Consider the following 20602-nt stretch of genomic DNA (forward strand, 5'->3'; position numbering starts at 1 on the left):
AATCTAAACCCAAAGCCAAAAATTTCAATCATGATCAGCTGATGTTGATCGAAATTTTAACTGCTATATCCAAACGAGAACTCGAGGAACAACTCAACTTTCTCAATGACTCACTAATTATCAGATATTTTCCTACAAAAAAAAAACTAATAATTGAGCAGGACACCATTACAATAATCTTTGTGACATGTTAAGAGTGAAGATTAAGACAAAATAAACTGCTAACGTGACCAATATAGAAGGCACATAATCATTGGATGCTTTATCTTGTGTGCATGTTTTCTCTAGATTTATGTTCTTATGCTGATTCATTTATTTTTCTACCTAGGTTACACATGATTAAAATATGTCAGAAGCTAGATCATAAGCTGTCAAGAAGACACACATAGGCACATGGAGGGAAGGCACCCTCCATAAGCTGGTCAACAAGATTCCTGCTCTTCAAAAAAGCCTTGCATGGCATGCATACTCACAGATGATTGTGGGGTCACTAATACTACCAATCTCATGAGATCCCACATGCAGAGGACAGTACAAATTCACCTATTTGATATATGAAAAGAAACCCTAAATTACAACAGTTGTCTTAGAAAAAAGATAAGCACCATCTTCGTCTTCTTTTGGAAGGGATGATCCCAGCTCACCATTAACAAGAGGTATTTATTCTGTTCCAGTCTATATATGTATACAATTTAAGACTTCAGAAAGCATAAAGAAACATTGTTTCCAAGGAAAAAGCATAAAGAAAGCTTACGCACAAGGCACATCCATAACATTCTTCTTAACATCATCATGCCATAGGCACTCAAATTTATAGCAAGAACTACATACTCAAACACAACAGAGTGGTAAGTAAATGATCCCTCAAGTAGCCTTCCATCACATGAGGTATTTATTCTGTTCCAGTCTATGTATGAATGCAATCAAGAAACTTTTGTCTCCATGGGAAAAAGCATAAAGAAAGCTCAAGCACAAGGGACATCCTCAACTTTCTTCTTGACATCATCATGCCATATGCACTCAAATTTATAGCGAGATCTAAACACTAAAACACAACATAGTGGTAAGTATATGATTCCCCTAAATACCTTCCATAAAAAATAAAAGGACCACATTACCAACCATACTACATAAACTATTGGCTTTAATGCCCCTAGCCAACTCCCACCCACCTCCCACATACTTTTGGGTGCCTTCTTTATTGATGAATGGTGAACAACCAACCAACACCCTTAACTCAGAACTCATCTTCGAACACCCACTCACAACTGGTACTCCCACTCAATTCTAGCAGTATCAAAAACCATGAGCAATGCACTTGCTACATTCCTAAATGCTGACTAAACTAGTACAATTCAGCAGACAAGTACTACAAATTAGAAGTACCACTCAATATAAACATTTTAACAATCCCCTGTGCGGATGCAATACATATCTAAACCAATACCAATAGAAGCAGAAATCAAAACAAAAAGGAACATTCTTTCTTCTCAATTGGCACCCCCAACACACACACACACAGTGACTGATGACCAAGCAAGTAAAGGATATAACCTAGGAGAGCGGTTCAGAGGTGGCACCCAAAGCAGTTGCACGTCTTGGGGGTGAAGGAGCAGAAGCCAAAGGGCCTGTTGGGGATGTTGCAGTTGATGGTGTAGCAGCAGGGAGAAGGTAAGCAGAGGCCCCTTGGGCCGCCACAGCATGTGCAAAGGGCGCATATCTGGAAGCTGCTGAGCCGACGCCGCCGCTTGGCCTCGTCGATCAGCACCGATTTCAGCCCCGGCAGCGCCGCCGATGCAGGCCTCATCGACGCCGTCGGCCCGCTCGCCGCCTGGCTCAGAATGCAGGAAAAGAGAAGCCTGCACGATCAATACATGACAATGGAAAAATGCCAAACAGAAGTGAGGAAGGGAAGGACTCACATCGGTGGAGCATGGGAAGTGGGTTAGTAAAGCAATGACAAGGAGGAGGAGGAGGAGGAGGAGGAGGGGGAGAGACTGAGCTGCGGGAACAGAAGCCATCTCTCTCGGGGAGAAGAGGCTGGTTTTCTTCCGGTCTGGGAAGGGGAAGGGAGGAGGGACAGTGGTGGAGTCTGGAGTATGTGTTACTCGCGGTGGCAGGTTGACATGGAAGAGGAGGGGTTTTGAGAAAGGAGAAGAGAGGGAGAGGGTAGTTGTTAAAGGGAAAAGGGAGACGTGAGACAGGAGGAGGTTGAGAGGGCTTTGAAGATGGGTACGCTGTCATCATATGGGCCTTTAGAAACTTTGGTTGGGATTTTGTTGAGGCCCAAATGATTAGGAAGATAAAACTAGCTCCTTTATTTTTTAAATATTTTTTTACTTTTCTTTTTGTAACTTTAGATTTATCAAAAAGTATTTTTTTTGTTATATTTATAAATAATACATTGATTTTTTTTATTTCTCCTATGTTTTCTATTTATGTTATACTTATTATTTTCTTCGTTATTTTTTCATTTCTCATATGCTTTATTTTTATTATTTTTAAACTTTTATTTTTGTATTTTAAAGTTTATATTAATTTCTCCAATTTTATTTTTTTTTATTAAAAATTAGTTTTTATTGAAAACTATGTTTCGTGTCTTATTCGAGACAGGAGATCTTCACCGCAGCCCAACCTGACATGTCGCTTCGTTTCGGTTTGGACATCGGTTCGTCATCGAAATTTTCTGTTGCTTCGTTCTCGTCCCGATCTCGGACTACTGGTTTAAACCCTAGAAAGCCACCGGAAGTATAAACCCCGTTCTGCAATCGATGAATCCATAGGTCTCGGATCGCACTCCGGATCTGCACCGATCGAGACCTCGGCCGCTCCCATCGTGTTGCCGGTCCCTTGATGCCCTCCCCTCCCTCAGGCATGGCTTGGAAACTTCGGTTCTTCGGGTTTCCCGGCTTGATCTGCGCGTGCCTTTCCATCTCCGTGGCTTCCGTCATCAGGCCGGTCTCCGACGCGCACCGTTCCGCAGCATTGGAGCTTTTTGTGCCCGTCGACGGGTCATTTCGAAGGTTAGATTATAGGTCGCGTGATGTTTGCATAAACAAGTCGAAGATAGATCTTTTAACGATCATGGGCCCGTTGCAATTCATTTTGCTTGGTCCAGGGTTGTTTAGTTTAGCCGACGGTACCGGCTCAATGAGATTCAATTTACGAGGAAATGTTTGTCTTGATCAAAGCACTTATTGAACGAAACGTTGGTTTCACTGGGAAAAAAGAAGTTCTTAGTGTTGAAAATTAGATCATATTCGCATATGCATTTTTGAATCTATTCGTTTCCAGTGTTAGATATATATGTGGTGGTAGAAGATCTATATGTATAATTTTTTAGAAAACTTTTAATATGTGTTTTTCAGCCTTTTTCCCTAATATAATGTGCCAGGAAATTCTGCATTTTCACTTTAGTTAGACTGATAAACATCCTTCAATTTTTGCACGCTTCTTTGTCTACTATATTTTATTTTGACATCTTTTCTTCTCTTCTCTCTCATTTATTTTATTCAGATAATTTTTCTCCAATGCTTTCTTTAATCACTTATATGATTTTACTGTTCTTAGTATTAAATTATGTTTATGCTCTTGTTCTCTTGATTCGATTAGTTTGTTGTTCTTCCGAGGGGCTTACACTTTTTAAGTTTTAACAGTGATACATGTAATTTTGGTTGTAATGATATGATATTGTTTTACAGTGATGCCAGGGACCTTAATAACTGCACCTTGCAAAACATCTACATGATTTTGCTGGTGGTGAGTGGTCACTAACAGTAGTCACTGATGCAGTCAGTTGAATAATTGCTGCTTAAGTGTGCTATTTTTTTAATATAAGTGTTTTGAACCATCATCACAGGATATTGTATGATATTCTCATGTCGCATTCTGTAATCATGCATGCTAATAAATGATTTTGCTTATAATCATGATGACTATTCTGGAATTCGTAGTTGTTTTTTGCACTGGTGTCAATTTTCAATTGTTAATCTGTCAAGTTCATTCAAATGTATCTTTCACTGCTAGAGTCATCTACTTATCAAATTCCTATGATGAAATTCTTTGTTCAGTTTGTAATTCGCCTGATAAGATCATATTTTGATTTGCTTGAAGTCTTTTGGTCTCTAATCGCCAAACTGTAATTTTTCTCCACACTCCATTTCCTTAATTCCATTTCTTTCTAATATGCACTGTTGCTGGTAATTGAACTTTTCCTTCTGTTTTCAAACAAGACCATGCTTCAACACTTAGGTTTTAGATGGTCTGGAGTTCGTTTTTCATAATTCTTAAATGATGATGGGCGATTCCTGATGTGTGTTTTGATTTGCAGCTTGGAAGAAGCTTATCAAGCATTGAGAACTTTCCAGATTCTGGGGCTAGAGAGAACCTATGACATAAGTCATGCAACATGTCCAATTATTTCAGAGATACTTGGATCATCTTCTAAGCCCGAGGATCTCTTCCATGCACTTAGGGTGAATAGCATTTTAGGATGCCAGATTGGCACCCAAATCTTTGAGGTAATTTTACTAAGACCTTTAGATACGTGTCACTTTTTAGTTTGAGTGGATTTTATTGTGACCTTGTCATTCAGCACATAATTCTTTTTTGGTAGGATGTTGCTTCAAGACTTCTTGTTGGTATAAAGGAAGCAAACTCATTGATGGATTTCTACTATTCTGTCCTTAGCTTGTTTTATATCAAGGTAATGGCTCAGCAAACATCTAATGTTAGGGTTATCTTTGCTATTTTGTAGTTTCTTTCTATCTGTTTCTTAGACTTTGATGGACCAAGATATGTCTGTTTAAATACTCCTCAGTGTTTGATATTCCTTGTTACCTCCTAATCTAGTTCTTCATCTGAACTCTTACAATGTTTTAAGTATGTGGAAAGTTTGGGTTCTGAGTTGATTCATTTTCCATGCAGCAACAAGGTTCTAGCATTGTCTTGTTAGATGCTGATGTTATCTTTGATTCCATAAAGGTGATTGATTTGGCTGCTACTATTCCTTTTTTCCTGCAAAATTTAGTTATCTCTTCTCTCTCTTTCTTTTGTTATGTAATCCTTGTTGCACAAAATGATTATTTTGTTACTTTTAGGCACATGGTCAAAGTGATGGAAGATATCTCTCTGATTCCGATAATTCTGAACCTAGTACTCATGCTGCTGGTATTGAACATTTTGCATTTTTGATAGAACTTGGATTCAACATATGTTACTGCCACTGTCATCATCCTATATTTGACATTTGTCATATGACCTTTCTAATTAGTCTTACATTGCTTACATTACAGGGATAGCACTTGAGACACTTGCAGGTGTTCTTTCATTGGCTGATTCAGACATGGATCAATCTAAGGCAAGTCTTCATTATGCATAAAATAATTTACTCTTTTACATGGTATCAAAATCCAAAAAATTTAGTGTTATTGGCAAGGTTGATTTTTCCCGATCTAGTTGACCAGGGTTTTAGTTGTGGAAATAACCTTCCTACTTGAAGAGTTATTTCCTGTTATCCTGCATTAGTGGAAGCCTTGTGCACCGGACCATCCGTTTTTTATAAAACTCAAACTTATATTTAGTGCAACAATGTCAAAGTATCTACCTTGAATTGACATAAGATTTGTCTGAGTCAAGCTTATTGATTTATGCTTCATGTTGTATCTATGTTGTTTGTTCAGTAAGTATAAAAAAGTTAGGCTGCACACAAATTTGTTGATTGTGAATTAGAGACTGAATCTTTGTTGTAGTTTACACAATATATCTAATTTTAGTAAAGTCAAAGTTCCGTATGACACATGCAGCACTTTTGTATTCTGGATAAGATGGAGATAACTGTGCATTGATATAAGTATTCATAACATATATATAAATTGGATAAAAGTTTTGGAAAATCTAGATCTATAACTACTAATAGAAAAGTATCTAGAACTTAAGGACTGATGAAGCCATCTCCGAGTAGTTAACATAATGCTTGTTGGTCTGGTTATTTGTCTCGTCAGCCTTTACTTTTCTTTTTGGTTCAGTCTCAACTATCGACTCTTCAGTTTGATAGTTGGCTTTGGAGACAATGATAGGTCAGTGGCATCACCTTTGTTCTAACTAGTTAGCTGAGTTGCTTTGTTATTATATAACTTTTGTTTCTATCTTGTTTATCTTTTGGCTGGTATTAGTTTTCAACACTATAGCTGTTGTCCAATTTGTAACCAAATTTTAATTTTTCTGTGACTATGTCAATAGTTTTATCTTGCTCAAGCACCAAATTAAACATGTATTTATGTTTTTGACAGATTGAAGTTGTAAAGAATGACATTGTGAAGCTATTTGATAGCATTAAAAGTTATGGTATGTCAATTATTGCTTCCTTGTTAGGTGCTTGATATCTTCCATTTGATCAATTACTGTTTCATCTTGTTCTGTTGTGTGTAAGTTTTTATATATCAAGCATTGGGTTTTTTAATCGATGTATTTTTCACTGAGACGAAGCTAATTGGTTTGACATGTATAAAGTATATTATTTTTTCAAGTGACATTGTCCTATCTCTGACATAAATAACTCCTGTGCTTAATGCAGATGATGGAACCCTATACTTCGATGAGAAGCGTATTGGTGATACAGAATATAGGGGCCCTCTTGCAACCACAGCTTCAGTTGTGCATGGTGTTACTGCCTTTGCAGCCATTGTCTCTGGGAAATTGGAAGTTAGTGAGCAAAATGTCCTGAAGCTATTTTTGTTCTTGTTGCGTTTCCCCACCCCCCACCCCCTACTTACACGTCTGCTTTGGTCAATTCTTCAAACTGAATTTTCAGATTAATGGGGATAAAATGGCAGGCTTGGCAAAATTCTTTCTCAGCATAGGAATTCCTGGGAGAACCAATGATATATATATTCAGTTGGAGTCCTTGTCATGCTTGGAAAACAACAGGCAAGTAAATTGTTTTAGTGATCCCCGTAAACTGATGTGTTTTCTGTTCATAGAATTTATTTTTTTAAAAGCGCCTACTTTATGGGTGTTGTTATTCAGTGTTTCTGATCTTCTTGATACTATGATATTTGGCAACATAGTACTGGTCTCAGATATGATATTTGGCAACATAGTTTGATACAAAAATATGTCCACTGATCTAGTAATTATTGATTAGTAGGGTGTATGTAAGATGTATCTTAAGTAGGAGATACTGCATCTAAATGTTAATAGTACTGGTCTCGATATGGAACTTTATTTGCTTATAAGATTGTTGCCTGAATTTGAATTTATTTCGGTGTAAGTTTTACTGTCTTGTAAAAGGAAATCAATTTGTTTTTGTGATATCTATCAGTTAATTTCAATGTACAGATTAGGAAGATCTGTAGTTGACATATCAATAGAAGATCTGTAATTTCTTTTGCCATCTTTGTTCTCCAAAAATGATACAACTAAACATTAGTCAGATTGTTGTGATATTTTTCCAGCTACTGGCACTTTTATACATCATTGACTAGATGTGCCTTCTAATGGCTTGATCGTGCTGCTCCATGCAGTGGTAACTTCATTCAAAGTTGCTTCTATAATATTGAAAGATTGATCTTGTATAACTTCTTTTGGTTTATCACATGGAATGTGAAAGGCATCAGCTTTGGTTGGTTGTATATTTAGATTGGATATGTAGCTTGTTTTATGACACATTTTTGACTGAATTTTCTCTCTATATTATCTTTCTAGCGTGTAAAATCTCTTATTTCTTTTGCCTTGATTTATTTCTGTAACAAACCTTTTGTTGACTGAATGCTTACCAGGTGTACTGCCTAGTACATGCGTATGCCATGTCGTGGCCCCTTTTTATATAATATATATAATATGATGTTGTGTACCAACTGGTACTCTACCATATTGACCAGTATGTACTGATATAACAGTCTACCAAACTGGTGCTGGACTGGCATTTAAAACTTGGATGGTTGTACTTCACTGGTGGTTGAATGAATTGTGTAAAATAACTCTATTCCTTGTGCTTGACAACATTCTTGATATTGATGGTTGTAATTGTTTGCATTGTTGGTTTATTTGATCATTGCACAGTTTTATCAGCTTCATTTTTTATATCATCATCAAATTAGAAGTTGCATATTCTTTTACTACCCTGCCGACAGCTACATATCAATTATGTGGTAAGGGTATTAGGGCATTAATCATCTCTAAAAAGTGACACCTGAATATTCCCTTGTAGTGGCAAATGCACACACATGACTAGTGTTTCACTATTGCTGTTCTTTGTTGCTTGATTATGCCAGATGATATTTAGTTCACCTTTTATTGCAATCACTTTAGTATAACTGTGGATGTATGTTAACATGTTTCATCGGAGCATTTATTTAAGTACTTACTGCAAAAATCATTTACTATGTGCAGGATATCTATACCTCTAATTCTTTCATTTCCTGCTGCTGTGCTTTCATTAAGCTCAAAGGACCATCTTAAGGTGACTTGGTGCAACAGTCTTATTCCTGTATCTTGTAAATGCATTGTTTATCTTTCATTTTGCTTTTATCTAGTAGTACTAATTAATGATCCAATAACTTATTGAGTTTTAACTGCTAGCTTGAAAGTATTATGAAAGCTAGATCTGTAGAAGAGAGAATCAGTAGACAGTTTGGACTATGCCATTATGATTCTTATATTAGGTCTTTCTATTTGTTACTTTAAGGGAATCAGTATTCCTGTGATTATCTCAGGCTGACGTGACAACAGTGTTTGGTTCAGCTGCACCTCCTCTAACAGTGAATTTGGTGCAAGTTTTCAGTCTTGATTCAGAAGATGTTCCAATCCTAGAGAACAAGGTAAAAGGAATCTCTATTTTGATTTTGTTTGTGGTATTCTTCACTTCTTTGGAACCCTTTATATGTTGTTTTTAATTGTGTTCTTTACATATGCTATTTTTTGATTATCCAAAGTCCATACTATGCCATTTTTTTTTAAACAACAGGAGCTTCAATTTGACCCAGAAAACAGCATTCATTACCTGGATCTCCTTCCACTAAAAGTAGATGTTGGAAAATATATTCTGTTTTTTGAGGTACTTTAGAAATTAATATTGCTTTTTTTTTTTTGAACCTTTAGTAAATTATTTTTACAATTGTCTATCTGTATCATGACAGATTTCCCTTCATGATCCTGACCACTTGAACATTTATGCTACTGGCGGGCGCATCAAAGCATTTTTCTTTTTTACTGGAATCATTAAAGCTGACAAGGCTGCAGTTGGAATATTTGATACTGACGCTGAAAATGCAGTGGCCTTGCAAAAGTAATGTGTTTTCTGTTTATACAATATGAGTTCATTCACAAGCATTATATGTTTCTGCATCCAACTTCATATCAGTTTGGTTTTTCTCCCTTTTGAATAATTATAATTTGTCTATCTAAAATATCATTACTTATAAAATATAGCTGGAATATTGGTACAATAATATGTAAGTTTTAGTCTGATTCGGATTGACTTGGCTTTTAGTTCAAGCTCTGGATTTTTTTTCAGTTTAATAAAGAATAAAGTCCACAAGTGCATGCCTTCTGTTATGGATCCCTATGACACATCAAAATTAAATATATCTTGTTTCGGACTCATTGATATGGATAAAACTAGACGTGAAAAGAGAATAGGGTTGACATTCTCCTGTCAGTCAAGTTGGTGAAAAAATGATCCTGAAGTGATTAGGCTTATCACCCATTGCCTAGAAGATACACCTGTGTTTTAGCGCTGATGTACTCTGGACATAATTAATAGATTCTTGGAACAATCCACTCCTTTATATGAAGTTGGCTTCAATCTAGGAAGACCTTTGTGTGTGCTTGTTAATTAGAGATGCTACTGTAGTTGGTTATTTCATAGCAGTTGTTAAAACAGAACAAGAATACTGTCATCAGAAAAGTGGTACTGTATTAAGAATTGAGTTACCTTTGTTTTGATCTATTTTATGAAGTTTCCTGTGGAATACATTCTTTCTTAACATACTTCTGCAAATTGTCTTCTTCTAAATTGAATTGTCAGAGGAATTATTGAATTATTAAACTATCTTCGATTATATTATTTTCTTTTCACAGGTTAGATTTATCAAGAGACAACACAGTTTCGCTAGCAGCAAATCATTTAAAGAAGATGCACCTGAATTTCCAGCTTTTAACTCCTCTTGGTCATACTTTTAAGCCACACCAGGTGTGCATCCCAACTTCTATGAAAATCTTCTGTGCATTTATTATTCTTGTTTTTGTCTGATGAAGAGTATTTATTCACAGGTGTTTCTAAAATTGAGGCACGAAAGCAAAGTTGAGCACATTTTTGCTTTGGAGAGCTCTGCAGGAAAATATAAAGTTTTACTAGTTAAGTTTGTCTTTGTCTATATCTGTTCCTTTTTTTCATATTACAATCTACTTATCTACTGTTTTTTAGTTTGCATTTTGATGAGATCTTCAGGGTACTTCCGTACGTCAACTGTCTGATGTGGACTCAGGGTGCGTGGAACTGCATTTGGGGAAATGGAAGATAGTTAATTAGAAGAAAATAAGATAAAACGAAGACAATATTTACAGAATCCACTGAAAATGAAGTAATTAATTCAGTAAATTGCAAATAAATATTTTGTATAATAGTGATGTGTTGCAGTTTAAAAATGGCTCTAACTTACCTGCCTTGACGCTGAGGAACTCAAACAGGACATCTGATCTAATTTTCATTATATCTTGAATAGAGTTATGTAGAATAAATCGACTTAAATAGCTACCTTTGACAAAACCAAGTAATCCTAATTCATTCATTATTTTCTCAGGACATGTAAAGAATTACGATAATTCCTGTAAGATTAGATTGAAGATCTAATGGCTTAAACCAAGAATTTAAGTTCCAGCAGCACTGGGGTGTCAGTTGGCCTTTGAAATGGTGTGTTCTGTTCATGTTAACTGGCAGCAGTGTGTCTTGGGAACAAACAGAAAAGAAAGGAATACAAATGAAATAAGCTACCTGAAAAGAAAATGCCAGTAGGAAATATACATACCTGAGTCCTTGTCTTACGATGCTGTTTCCCTGCCTCTTGCCACCCACCTACTGAGGAGCTGAGGCAGACTGAATTGTTGAAGTTGGAATGATTCAGCTCTTTCATTATTCCCGAGAAATAATTTTGCTTTACTGATGAAGGTAACGACTGCAAAAGTACTGCAATTAGAGGCTTACTACCACTTTGAGGCTTATCTCTGATTTGGTTGTAACGGCTCAACACTCATCAGTTACACTAAATGTGTTTTTGGAAAATAGTGAATTTGGAGAGTCATACTGTTTTACACTTGTACTGTTGTGTTTTTGTGAGGATATTCCTTTTGTTCTTTTTTATTTTGTGAAGGTCCAAATCACATTTTTTGTGAGCCGACAAATTTGCATGTAAAAGATGGAGACGATACATGACATCTGTACATATGCTTGTCTTTCCGAGCCTTGAAATTCTCGATGCTAACAATGTGAAATTTGCAGGACTTCCTTGGTTTGGTGGAGAAGTTTTATTACCTTTCTGGCAGATACGACATTAAACTTTCTGTTGGTGATGCTGCAATGGTATAACTTATAATATTATAATTAACTGTCCTTTCTAATATGAGTCATGCTGAATTTTTTCATACTATGCAGGAGAATTCATTTCTTCGTGCCATTGGCCACATTGACTTAGATTTACCAGAATCACCCGAGAAAGCAGCACGCCCTCCACCACAACCCATTGATCCTTATTTGAGATTTGTGCCAAAGCAGGAGATATCACACATCTTCACGGCACCAGAGAAGAGACCTCCAGAGGAGCTGTCTTCTGCATTTTTGGTTCTTACACTTCTACCACTTGTAGGATTTCTGATAGGGGTGAGACTTTCCTCTTCCAGTTGGAAATTTACTTGTAATTCATGGTTTTATGTTATCATAATCTTTCTTAACAATATGGTATGGTGGAGCATTGTAGTTGTTCTGAACCCTGTCCAATATATCATATCATAAAAAGTAGCTTGATTTTTCATAATTCAGATTGAAAGAAAAAATAGCAAAAGTAATATAGATGACCTATAGCTGTGAAGCCAAGATTCATGAATTGACTGTTTCACTGACTGGTTATTTTTCTATATCATTATAGAATTGTTTTACATCCATATGTATGCCCGGCTAATAGCCCCAAGCATGAATGGACTGATTTAGCCATTTAGTGTGTCGTCACCCTTATAATTATTGGTTTTCCTTTTCCTGCAGCTGTTGCATCTTGGAGTGAACCTAAAAGGCTTCCCTTCCTCATCTGTGCCTGCCTTTTGCTCTATACTCTTCCATGGTGGCATCGGTGCCATATTGTTGCTCTACGTGTTCTTTTGGTTAAAGGTGCTTTCTTGCTGAGTTCAGGCATGAAGCTTTTGCAATATTTCATCAGCGCATCTTATTGGCATGTTTTTTTTTTTCTTTTTTTCTCATCTTTTTGGAACAGTTGGATCTCTTCACAACTCTGGAGGCTCTCGGTCTTCTTGGGGTTTTTCTAATCTTCGTGGGTCATAGGACTCTTTCCCATCATGCTTCAACACCAACTAAGCTGAAGACTACATGAAAGGATATCGAAACTGTAGCCTCCATTTTGTAGTTTTCATCAGCTTTTAACTTTGGACAGCGATTCCACTTCACTGAGACAAAACATGAAATCTTCAGCATTTCAACAGGGTTAACACATAGTTATGGACTGACTGGAATTATTGAGAGTAGATTGACTTGAGTGATCAAAGACTTGTCAAATACTTGATGCAATTGCTTGTTAGGAAAGCTGAGATGGCTTACAAGAAGAATGCTTGCAAAATGCACAGTTACGCCCCTCTAAGTAGTTCAAATGTTGATTCTGTAGTCTTCCTTTTGTTTTACAAGAATTTTCTTAAATTATAAGAACCTTGATTAAGACTCTTTCGATTATATTGATGGCATGCTCACTCATGTTTGGCATATTCTGACATGCAATTGGTTCCTTTTGGGTTTGAGTTGATCCGATGCTGTCTGTTTGAAGCCCTTTGGAATATGTATGTATGTATGTTTGCTAGTCACACAAAGATTTGGAATGCACCCATGAACATATATACAAAAATAGAAGAATTTTTAGGAATCTTGGTCGAACATAATCAACTTAAACTAATTATTTTAGGAATTAATTTGTGAAATGACCAACTTAACCTATGATACAGAAATTTATTCATGAAAATAATTTTATGGAAAAAAAAATGAAGAATTAAGAATTAATAGGAATCTTGATCAGACTTTAAAGGGTATCGATGGAGGGGAAAGCAGACAGCGCGCAGAGCGTCACAGAGTCTGCGGATTTTGGGACGCGTAATAAAGGCCCAAAGTACGATTTCTTTTGCTCTCGTATACGATGGCGAAAGTTCTGTGCGGCGCCACCCGTCGATCGCGTCTCGTCTTCTCGTCGGCCTCCGCTTCGTGGGGTCTTCTGACGAGATGTCCCCTCTCCCCTTGCTTCGGCTTCGCGAGGTCGCTCGAGACCCTTGCTTTCGAAGAGATTCAGGCATCGGAGAAGCCCGTCAACTCCACTGCGTTTGTCCTCCACGGCCTGCTCGGATCCGGAAGGAATTGGCGATCCTTCTCCCGCGACCTTGCCGCCCAGCTTCAGAAATCATCTCCCTCTCAAGGTTCATGTTCCTTGCAAAAGTCGTGTCTTTATCCCGTTGCTGTCCAATTAGCAAATAATCAATGCCCTTTAGGTTCGAACGTGGTTTCATTTTGTGTTAATTCTGCGCAAAATATTGACTCTCTCTCTCTCTCTCTCCCCCACCCCCCCAACAACCAAATTGTGAATTTCATTTTCTTGGATATTGCAATAATATTTCCATCATTTCTTCTCGGTATGTTTCTTTCCATTGAAAAATATTGAAATTTTCTTTTATGATTCTCTTGGCTCAGTTCCAATGCTCAGCTATTGAAATTTTGTTCCCTCTTATTCTTATATGATTTTTTTGCCCATTGATATGATTTTATTTCGAGTGTGAATTTTGGTGCATTGCGACTTGGGTAATCATGTATGAGCCACAGAGATACCCCACGATTTAGTATCCCTAATTCCGCATGGATTAGATAGAGTATAGTGCACGGGGCTATCCTTTTTTTTTTTTTTTTGATACACTCTATTTTCATTCATATTCAGTTGTGCTATATTACTTTGTTTAGTTAATGGAATTTTATTTGATTGATGCTTGTATTATGCGTATAGTTTGGAGGATGGTGCTTGTAGATATGAGGAATCATGGTAGATCAGCTGGACTAAAGGGACTTGATCTACCCCATGACATGGTTAATGCAGCAAAGGATTTGGCAAATCTGGTGAAGTCACATGGCTGGGCCTGGCCGGATGTAGTCATAGGCCACTCCATGGGTGGAAAAGTTGCCCTGGAATTTGCAGCCAGTGTTGCTCGTGGGGATTATGGTGAATTAGCTGTTCTTCCAAAGCAGGTACTTCTTTGCTTGGTACATTTTTTTTTTTTTGATAAGTTCTTTGCTTGGTACACTTATGCGGATGCTCCTGATGTTTATTATTTATACCTTCTTCAAGTTGGATTTTTCTTGTTTATTTAAATTGTAGAATGATCCTATGATATAATGTGCTTTCTTTCGCATCATGTGATTTCTTTCATGATTCCCTTTTCCAGTGAAATAGGTAGCTTCGTAGACCTATCCCATGGTTCAGGATCAACCAACTCGATCTCTATAAATAAAATTTTGGTTCTCACTTCTTCAAGAGATTCAATCTTTCTGGATTACAGTATTTCTCTTTTTCTTAGTGAATTATATTGTTCAATTGAAAAGACTTTTGCCTTCTCATCATTTTCTGGTGCAGAACAGCTTTGGGTCTTGGACTCTGTTCCAGGAGAAGTAAACTCTGACGAAACTAATGGTGAGGTGGAAAAGGTTTTGCTTACTCTTCAAAGTTTGCCATCTCCATTGCCATCACGCAAGTATGCTCCCTGTTATTAGAAAACTCTGTGATGCCATACAATGTTTAAATTGCATGACCAAGTATGATGTGTTAGTGAACTGGCTCAAACATGTGAACTAATTAATCAACTTTTTTACTTTGGTTCGTACTTCGAAAAAAAGCACACCAATACCTTCTCTTAATGGAATTTTTTGGACAGTCCACTTTGCCATTTCTCGGAAAAGATTTATGTATAGGAGGAAATTGCTGTTGAGTTGAATGGCATGCCTCCCTATCTACAAGATAGTAGTAGTTGAGGAGCTACACAAGATCTTGCATCCAGATTGTGTCAACCTGAAAAGAGACTCATTACTTCTTATGTTCATGTTCCAACTAAGAATGGCTACTTGATTCACGTTATTACTTTGTATCATCAAATAGTGTTGCTTTTCTGATTGTAAGAACTAACTCTTGTGTAAGAAATGCTAAAATTTGTGAAATTAGTCATGGTTATGTGAGTGTGTACTAGATAATACTGACCAAATAAAATATATTCTGACTTACACTGTGGATGGTTCAAATCCATTTGCAAGTTTGTTGCATGTATCACTAGATAGAACTTTAGGTTTATATTATTGATCAGCAGGATCAGAAGAGATACTCCATCAAGCAATCGACTCATATTATATGCGACTTTGAATTTATCCATTGAGGCCCTATGATCAGGGTTTTTTTCTAAAAAAAACAAAAGCAACTACTTTACTTGCATCCACTCTATCATGGACTTGCTTAACCTTTGTGTCCTGAACATTGAAATTTACCGGACTTTACTCAAGCTATATACTTAATTAGGTCTTTTAATGCTTTGTAAATTTCATCTCAAAATCAGGTGGGTTGTTGACCATATGCTGAATCTTGGATTTTCCAAAATGCTCTCCAATTGGATTGGCAGCAATCTAAAGAATGAAGGTGAACATGTAGTATGGGCTTTTGATCTTCAGGCCTGTATAGAGATGATTGACTCATATCGGTAATGATACATAGCACCTTAGCATTCAATTTTTGCTCTTTATTTATCGTAGATTATGTTTTCCGTTTTTTGCAATCTCTGAGTACTAAGATGATGGTTGCAGGGAAAAGAGTTATTGGCCTCTATTGGAACACCCACCAAAAGGATTGGAGATCGCTATTGTTCAAGCAGAGAACAGTGACAGGTGGACACAGCATGTGATTGAGCGTCTTGATTACCTCTCTAGAAAGCTAGAGGGACCTGAAGAGGGAAAGATTTCATTACATGTCCTACCTAAGTCTGGCCATTGGGTCCATGTTGACAACCCAAAAGGATTACTTGAGATTGTGGCATCAAACTTCTACTCATGTACCTGAAACTCTATTTTTTATTTTTTGAATTTAGAAATATCATGATGATGACAGAGAATCTTGTGTTTGACAATGAGAAACTGAAGAACCATGTTTAATTGAGTTACCATATATCGATATTTAAGATGCAAAAATTTTCATCTGAAATTCTGTTAATACTTTCAACATGTTCTATCATTTTCCTTTGCTTTTTGTATATGCTGTTATATGCATCTCATAAACTGATTCAACAGTGTTCACTTGGTTCTTTCATCTCTTCATCCATTACCTAGAATTGCAGTGTTCTCGGGCTTCTATTTAATATAATTATTTGTTTGGTTATGTATACCTTTTTGAGTTTCTGGACCAAAATTACTGCAATTAGATTGAATTCAAATCGAGTTGTACACATTTTTTTACTGTTTTTTCAGTTAAATATCGAACCAGTTCTATCATAGCTCTCTCTTACTTGGATTTCTGATTTTTTTTTTTTTTTTACTTACTGTAAACAGATAGGAGTTACTTTAGGTGCTAATTATTTGACTGCATCTTCCATAAAGTATAATTATTTATTCAAAATAGTTTAATCTTACACATTCCAGGTAAAAAAGCTTTTTGCTTGGAAAAATGATCATTCTGCAAAAAATCTTTTGACCACAGCTTGTGTGTTCTTTGCTTCTACTTTTGAGATTGAAATATCGTTCCTATTTTCCGCTGGCTATTTTCCCACCTTTTTTTTTTTTCTTTTACTGCCAACTGCGATTTATCGGCCTCACTTTGTAAACTCCAGGGAATGCTATCGTTCTGCAAAATTTTGGCTCTAGAACTGACAGTTTATTGTAGTGTATTTGATGGCCATGATCTCTTAACTTCATAGGGTTGCAAGAGAATTAGTTTTCCGTTGAAGGATCAAAGGAATGTAGCGAGGACAATTCTTGCGAGGTAGGAAACATGTCGTTCTGGTTCTGTCTCAGGCTGAGGTGTTGGGAGGTCGAGACCCTACAAAAAGAAGCTGCAAGGTATACCCAATAACATCTCTTTAATTCTTTAATTAATATTCATTAAATGTTGCTTTTGCAGCGAGACACGAACAGTTACTATGTTCCACTAGATTACTCTTAGCAATTACATGTTCTTGCAAGGTTTTGCATGCTTACCGGAGCAGCTTATATCAGTTCGATTGCATTCTATTTTATGCCAGGCAACTCGACAGTTTCCTGATGTTGATCTAAATGTCCAAGTTCAAGATCGGGGACCCATTGTAGCAGTTCTTTTGACTGTGGATCTTCAATAAAATCTTCCCAATATGACTTCAACAATCTTAAGATAAATATGATGTAATGTTCATGCATACATTGGACTGTTCTATACACCCTGTTGCAGCTCATGATATTTGTTGCAGGGGCATTAGCAAACACTTGAACAAGAAAGGGCAGAATAGAACTATCTATAATCCAACTCAATAATCATATCTTTTAACTTAAGACCATACCATTTAACATTTTAGTTATGATCCAATGTCTCTGCAAAATCTAGAACATAGTGTTGAAGTTCATATATGATGGATGCATTGCATGTGGATTTACATTTGCTCAACTCCGTAACCCAAAGATACTTGAAATAGATTGATTGAGTGCTTCATGCTTTATCGGCCATACAATAGACCTAATAGCCCTGCCTTAGCTTTTCTTCAAACCTGGTCTTCTCATCCTGCAAATAAGTTGCCCAAAATGAGATGCTATGGCATACAAATTATTACAAAATCTGCATTCTAAACAAATTTCACTAATCAATTCTAAGAATTATATACTGGTCTGATATTTAGTAAGGTAGTCATAAAAAATTAACAGTCAGAAAACTGGAGCAAGCTGATTCATATTAAGCAGGAGGAGCATCAAACAAAAGTGCAATAGACTTTGTCAAAGAATAGGATCACACACACATATACATATACATATATAAATGTATATATAAATATACACACACACATATATATACATATATATACATATACATATATATATAATCAAACACTAAGAAGTGGAAACCCGAGTATCATTTAGAAGGAAAAGAAACCATTTAGGACTTCATATCCTTCTAATTAATCCCTACAAATGCAGTCGACGCAAGAGATTATAATAGAATAACAAAAGGCTTTCCAAATATAACTTACATCATTATCACCATGGTTTGTAACCCATGTCCTTCCATTCAATTCAACCACTACATACCTTTTTTTTAAATAAGAGAACATAAAAAAAGAACTCATGGAATTGCGCATATCATGACAAAACACTAAGAAAGCATGTGAACCGGCTCAAACCAGCCTCTTAGCATTAAGCAGCTTAAAATGTGCACAAAATATGCCAGAACTTTAGCAAGTACCCTGTGTATGAGCAACAGTGAACATATTGACTGTGGGAACACCTTGTGGCCTCTTCAGTCATCTGCTGATGGGTGCTGACATTAGAGGTAAACTAGCCATGAGAAAGCTAGCCTACCAAACAACCTGACCACTAGTTTTTAAAATTATTTAGAATCTTTCTCTCCCACGAACATGTCTGTGTCGTTAAAGCATCGCCATAGAATCGGCAAAGCACTTGATGACAACCCATGCAAACTGATTAACACGTGGCATGGTAGGGGAATCCTTGGTTACAACAACATTCCATTTTGACAATCAATAGGGTGGTTGAAATAAGAAGGAAAAGAGAGTCAAACCCAAACACACTGGCACCATTTATAGATTAATTCGTTTGAGAACAAGCAATTCCATTAAAACTGAATTGAGAATTGAGATATCTTCAGTGGTTATCTTATCCAGGATTTTGAGCAATGGCTCAAATCGAGCAGTTATCTTCAGCCATACAAGTTTGATGTGCAATGGGATAGTAGAATTCATAAAACAGATGGCCTTTCTGCTGGAAATTTACTATTGTTTAGCACTTTGATAATGGATTAATCTAGACTTGTTTCTGTCACACATAATAAATTGCCCCAAGGACTTGTGAAAAGATCTTTTCTATAAAGTGTTCTAGAAATAAATTATAAAAAGCACATTATAAAAGATGCTCTCCTATATGCATTAGATGCAACATACTAAAAATAAAAAAAGACTATATATAGCAAAAATTACAGATTACAGGTCTTGATACAGGATTTAAGAAAATGTTCCATATCATTGAGTTCTTCTCAAGGAAATCCAATACATGAATAACATCACGCTTAGAGATGTCAAACATCTTGAATGATACAGAAATAATCCGAATAAAAAAGAAGAGTGAGAACCGAACCTCAAAACCCTTCTTCAGATAGTCAAGCTCCTTGTCTAGGTCGTCGATTGCCTGACTATAGGCCTGTGTCGGGGAAGACTGGCTGGTCGTTTGGATCTGTGGGCCACAAGGACATGTTAAGTAGAAAATCGAGTGAAATGCTGCAACCCATTCTATGGGGAGATAAAGAAAAAGAGTGAGAGGCTTACCCTAACTATGATCTTGTACTGGAGGGGATGCGGAAGCTTGTAGCCTGCGAAGAGAACATTGGGGTCTCTATGCAGCTGCCTGCAGGCACAATATAAGCGTCCAATATAGATTTATATATCAAAAACGAAACAAAATTCCATGAAAGACACCTTTTTTTTGGTTTTCAGAGAAAGAAAAAAGGAGAGCAGCAGAAGGTAGTGTGTGTGGACATTCGGAGGATGTTTCCGATCGTGTGATCTTCGCGCTCAACAGTGAAGGAGGCCGCATTGACGATCTTGGTGTCCCTCTCATACGAAACCCTAAAATTTTCTCCCCACAAAAGATATAGTACGGGATTAAGACACCAAAGAATCGATGATAAATCTCGTACATAACAAGTTCATCGAGAGTCCAATCGGCCAGTGAAGATGTTCTACATCACGAAAATAAATTAATCTAAACAAAAAGAAAAGATCGGTCAAGAAATTAGGATCAAAGGACAATAAAAAGATTGCATCTTGTGCTTACTTCTTGGTGCCCTCGGGCACGACGAAGCGCTCGTAACGATCCGGAGCGTTCATCCTTCTCCTCTTCCTTCGTCTGTTCTATTCCTCGCCTTCTCGCCCCCGTCTGCAACTTTTACTGGGAGACGACATATCCATTACGGTATCGTTAATTGGACTTGTGTCGGATCCGAATCGGAAAATTAAGAACTCGGATCGGGTTTCAATCGGGGACAGATCCGGTGAACTTTACAGGTATTCTGATCGTTCTCAACAAACGGATCAGTTGTTTTCGTAGTTACCCGATCCGTTTAAATCGGAT

At 36.8% G+C, this 20602-nt stretch overlaps 4 protein-coding genes across 4 annotated transcripts; 2 read left to right on the plus strand and 2 right to left on the minus strand.

Annotated features, from left to right (window-relative positions):
* Positions 1–1567: 1567 nt before the first annotated feature.
* Positions 1568–2021, minus strand: LOC135651442 (uncharacterized). Its single transcript, XM_065171514.1, has 2 exons — positions 1923–2021; positions 1568–1831 (listed from the first exon to the last, which is right to left on the minus strand). Exons 1-2 carry the CDS (start codon positions 2019–2021, stop codon positions 1568–1570), a joined length of 363 nt encoding a protein of 120 aa, XP_065027586.1.
* Positions 2022–2612: 591 nt separating this feature from the next.
* LOC135583940 (dolichyl-diphosphooligosaccharide--protein glycosyltransferase subunit 2-like) lies at positions 2613–12949 on the plus strand. Its single transcript, XM_065172074.1, has 19 exons — positions 2613–3023; positions 4331–4520; positions 4616–4705; positions 4927–4983; positions 5100–5169; positions 5295–5359; positions 6291–6345; positions 6575–6702; positions 6812–6927; positions 8392–8461; positions 8715–8819; positions 8966–9055; positions 9138–9286; positions 10081–10192; positions 10273–10356; positions 11498–11578; positions 11651–11875; positions 12254–12376; positions 12480–12949. Exons 1-19 carry the CDS (start codon positions 2854–2856, stop codon positions 12594–12596), a joined length of 2097 nt encoding a protein of 698 aa, XP_065028146.1. The 5' UTR covers positions 2613–2853; the 3' UTR covers positions 12597–12949.
* Positions 12950–13290: 341 nt separating this feature from the next.
* On the plus strand, positions 13291–16454 carry LOC135651715 (uncharacterized). Its single transcript, XM_065172075.1, has 5 exons — positions 13291–13677; positions 14256–14494; positions 14885–14997; positions 15847–15987; positions 16091–16454. Exons 1-5 carry the CDS (start codon positions 13404–13406, stop codon positions 16341–16343), a joined length of 1020 nt encoding a protein of 339 aa, XP_065028147.1. The 5' UTR covers positions 13291–13403; the 3' UTR covers positions 16344–16454.
* Positions 16455–17766: 1312 nt separating this feature from the next.
* On the minus strand, positions 17767–20437 carry LOC135651133 (DNA-directed RNA polymerases II, IV and V subunit 11-like). Its single transcript, XM_065170960.1, has 5 exons — positions 20306–20437; positions 20008–20097; positions 19798–19876; positions 19610–19705; positions 17767–18026 (listed from the first exon to the last, which is right to left on the minus strand). The coding sequence occupies exons 1-5, from the start codon at positions 20356–20358 to the stop codon at positions 17982–17984; spliced, it is 363 nt and encodes a 120-aa protein (XP_065027032.1). The 5' UTR covers positions 20359–20437; the 3' UTR covers positions 17767–17981.
* Between the last annotated feature and the right edge of the window lie 165 nt (positions 20438–20602).

This window comes from Musa acuminata, chromosome BXJ3-10, assembly GCF_036884655.1.
Source record: "Musa acuminata AAA Group cultivar baxijiao chromosome BXJ3-10, Cavendish_Baxijiao_AAA, whole genome shotgun sequence".
NCBI lineage: Eukaryota > Viridiplantae > Streptophyta > Magnoliopsida > Zingiberales > Musaceae > Musa > Musa acuminata.

What these genes read in the sequence shown, in the direction of transcription:
- LOC135651442 (XM_065171514.1), bottom strand. Translation starts at nt 2,021, where the DNA reads ATGGCTTCTGTTCCCGCAGCTCAGTCTCTCCCCCTCCTCCTCCTCCTC. An exon ending in ACTTCCCATGCTCCACCGAT is followed by an intron (nt 1,832 to 1,922) that starts GTGAGTCCTTCC and finishes ATTCTGAGCCAG; the next exon opens with GCGGCGAGCGGGCCGACGGC.
- LOC135583940 (XM_065172074.1), top strand. Translation starts at nt 2,854, where the DNA reads ATGCCCTCCCCTCCCTCAGGCATGGCTTGGAAACTTCGGTTCTTCGGG. An exon ending in GTCGACGGGTCATTTCGAAG is followed by an intron (nt 3,024 to 4,330) that starts GTTAGATTATAG and finishes TTTGATTTGCAG; the next exon opens with CTTGGAAGAAGCTTATCAAG. An exon ending in CTGTTGGTGATGCTGCAATG is followed by an intron (nt 11,579 to 11,650) that starts GTATAACTTATA and finishes CATACTATGCAG; the next exon opens with GAGAATTCATTTCTTCGTGC.
- LOC135651715 (XM_065172075.1), top strand. Translation starts at nt 13,404, where the DNA reads ATGGCGAAAGTTCTGTGCGGCGCCACCCGTCGATCGCGTCTCGTCTTC. An exon ending in GAAATCATCTCCCTCTCAAG is followed by an intron (nt 13,678 to 14,255) that starts GTTCATGTTCCT and finishes TTATGCGTATAG; the next exon opens with TTTGGAGGATGGTGCTTGTA. An exon ending in GAGATGATTGACTCATATCG is followed by an intron (nt 15,988 to 16,090) that starts GTAATGATACAT and finishes TGATGGTTGCAG; the next exon opens with GGAAAAGAGTTATTGGCCTC.
- LOC135651133 (XM_065170960.1), bottom strand. Translation starts at nt 20,358, where the DNA reads ATGAACGCTCCGGATCGTTACGAGCGCTTCGTCGTGCCCGAGGGCACC. An exon ending in GTGCCCGAGGGCACCAAGAA is followed by an intron (nt 20,098 to 20,305) that starts GTAAGCACAAGA and finishes AGAAAATTTTAG; the next exon opens with GGTTTCGTATGAGAGGGACA. An exon ending in ATCTGAAGAAGGGTTTTGAG is followed by an intron (nt 18,027 to 19,609) that starts GTTCGGTTCTCA and finishes ACTTATTTGCAG; the next exon opens with GATGAGAAGACCAGGTTTGA.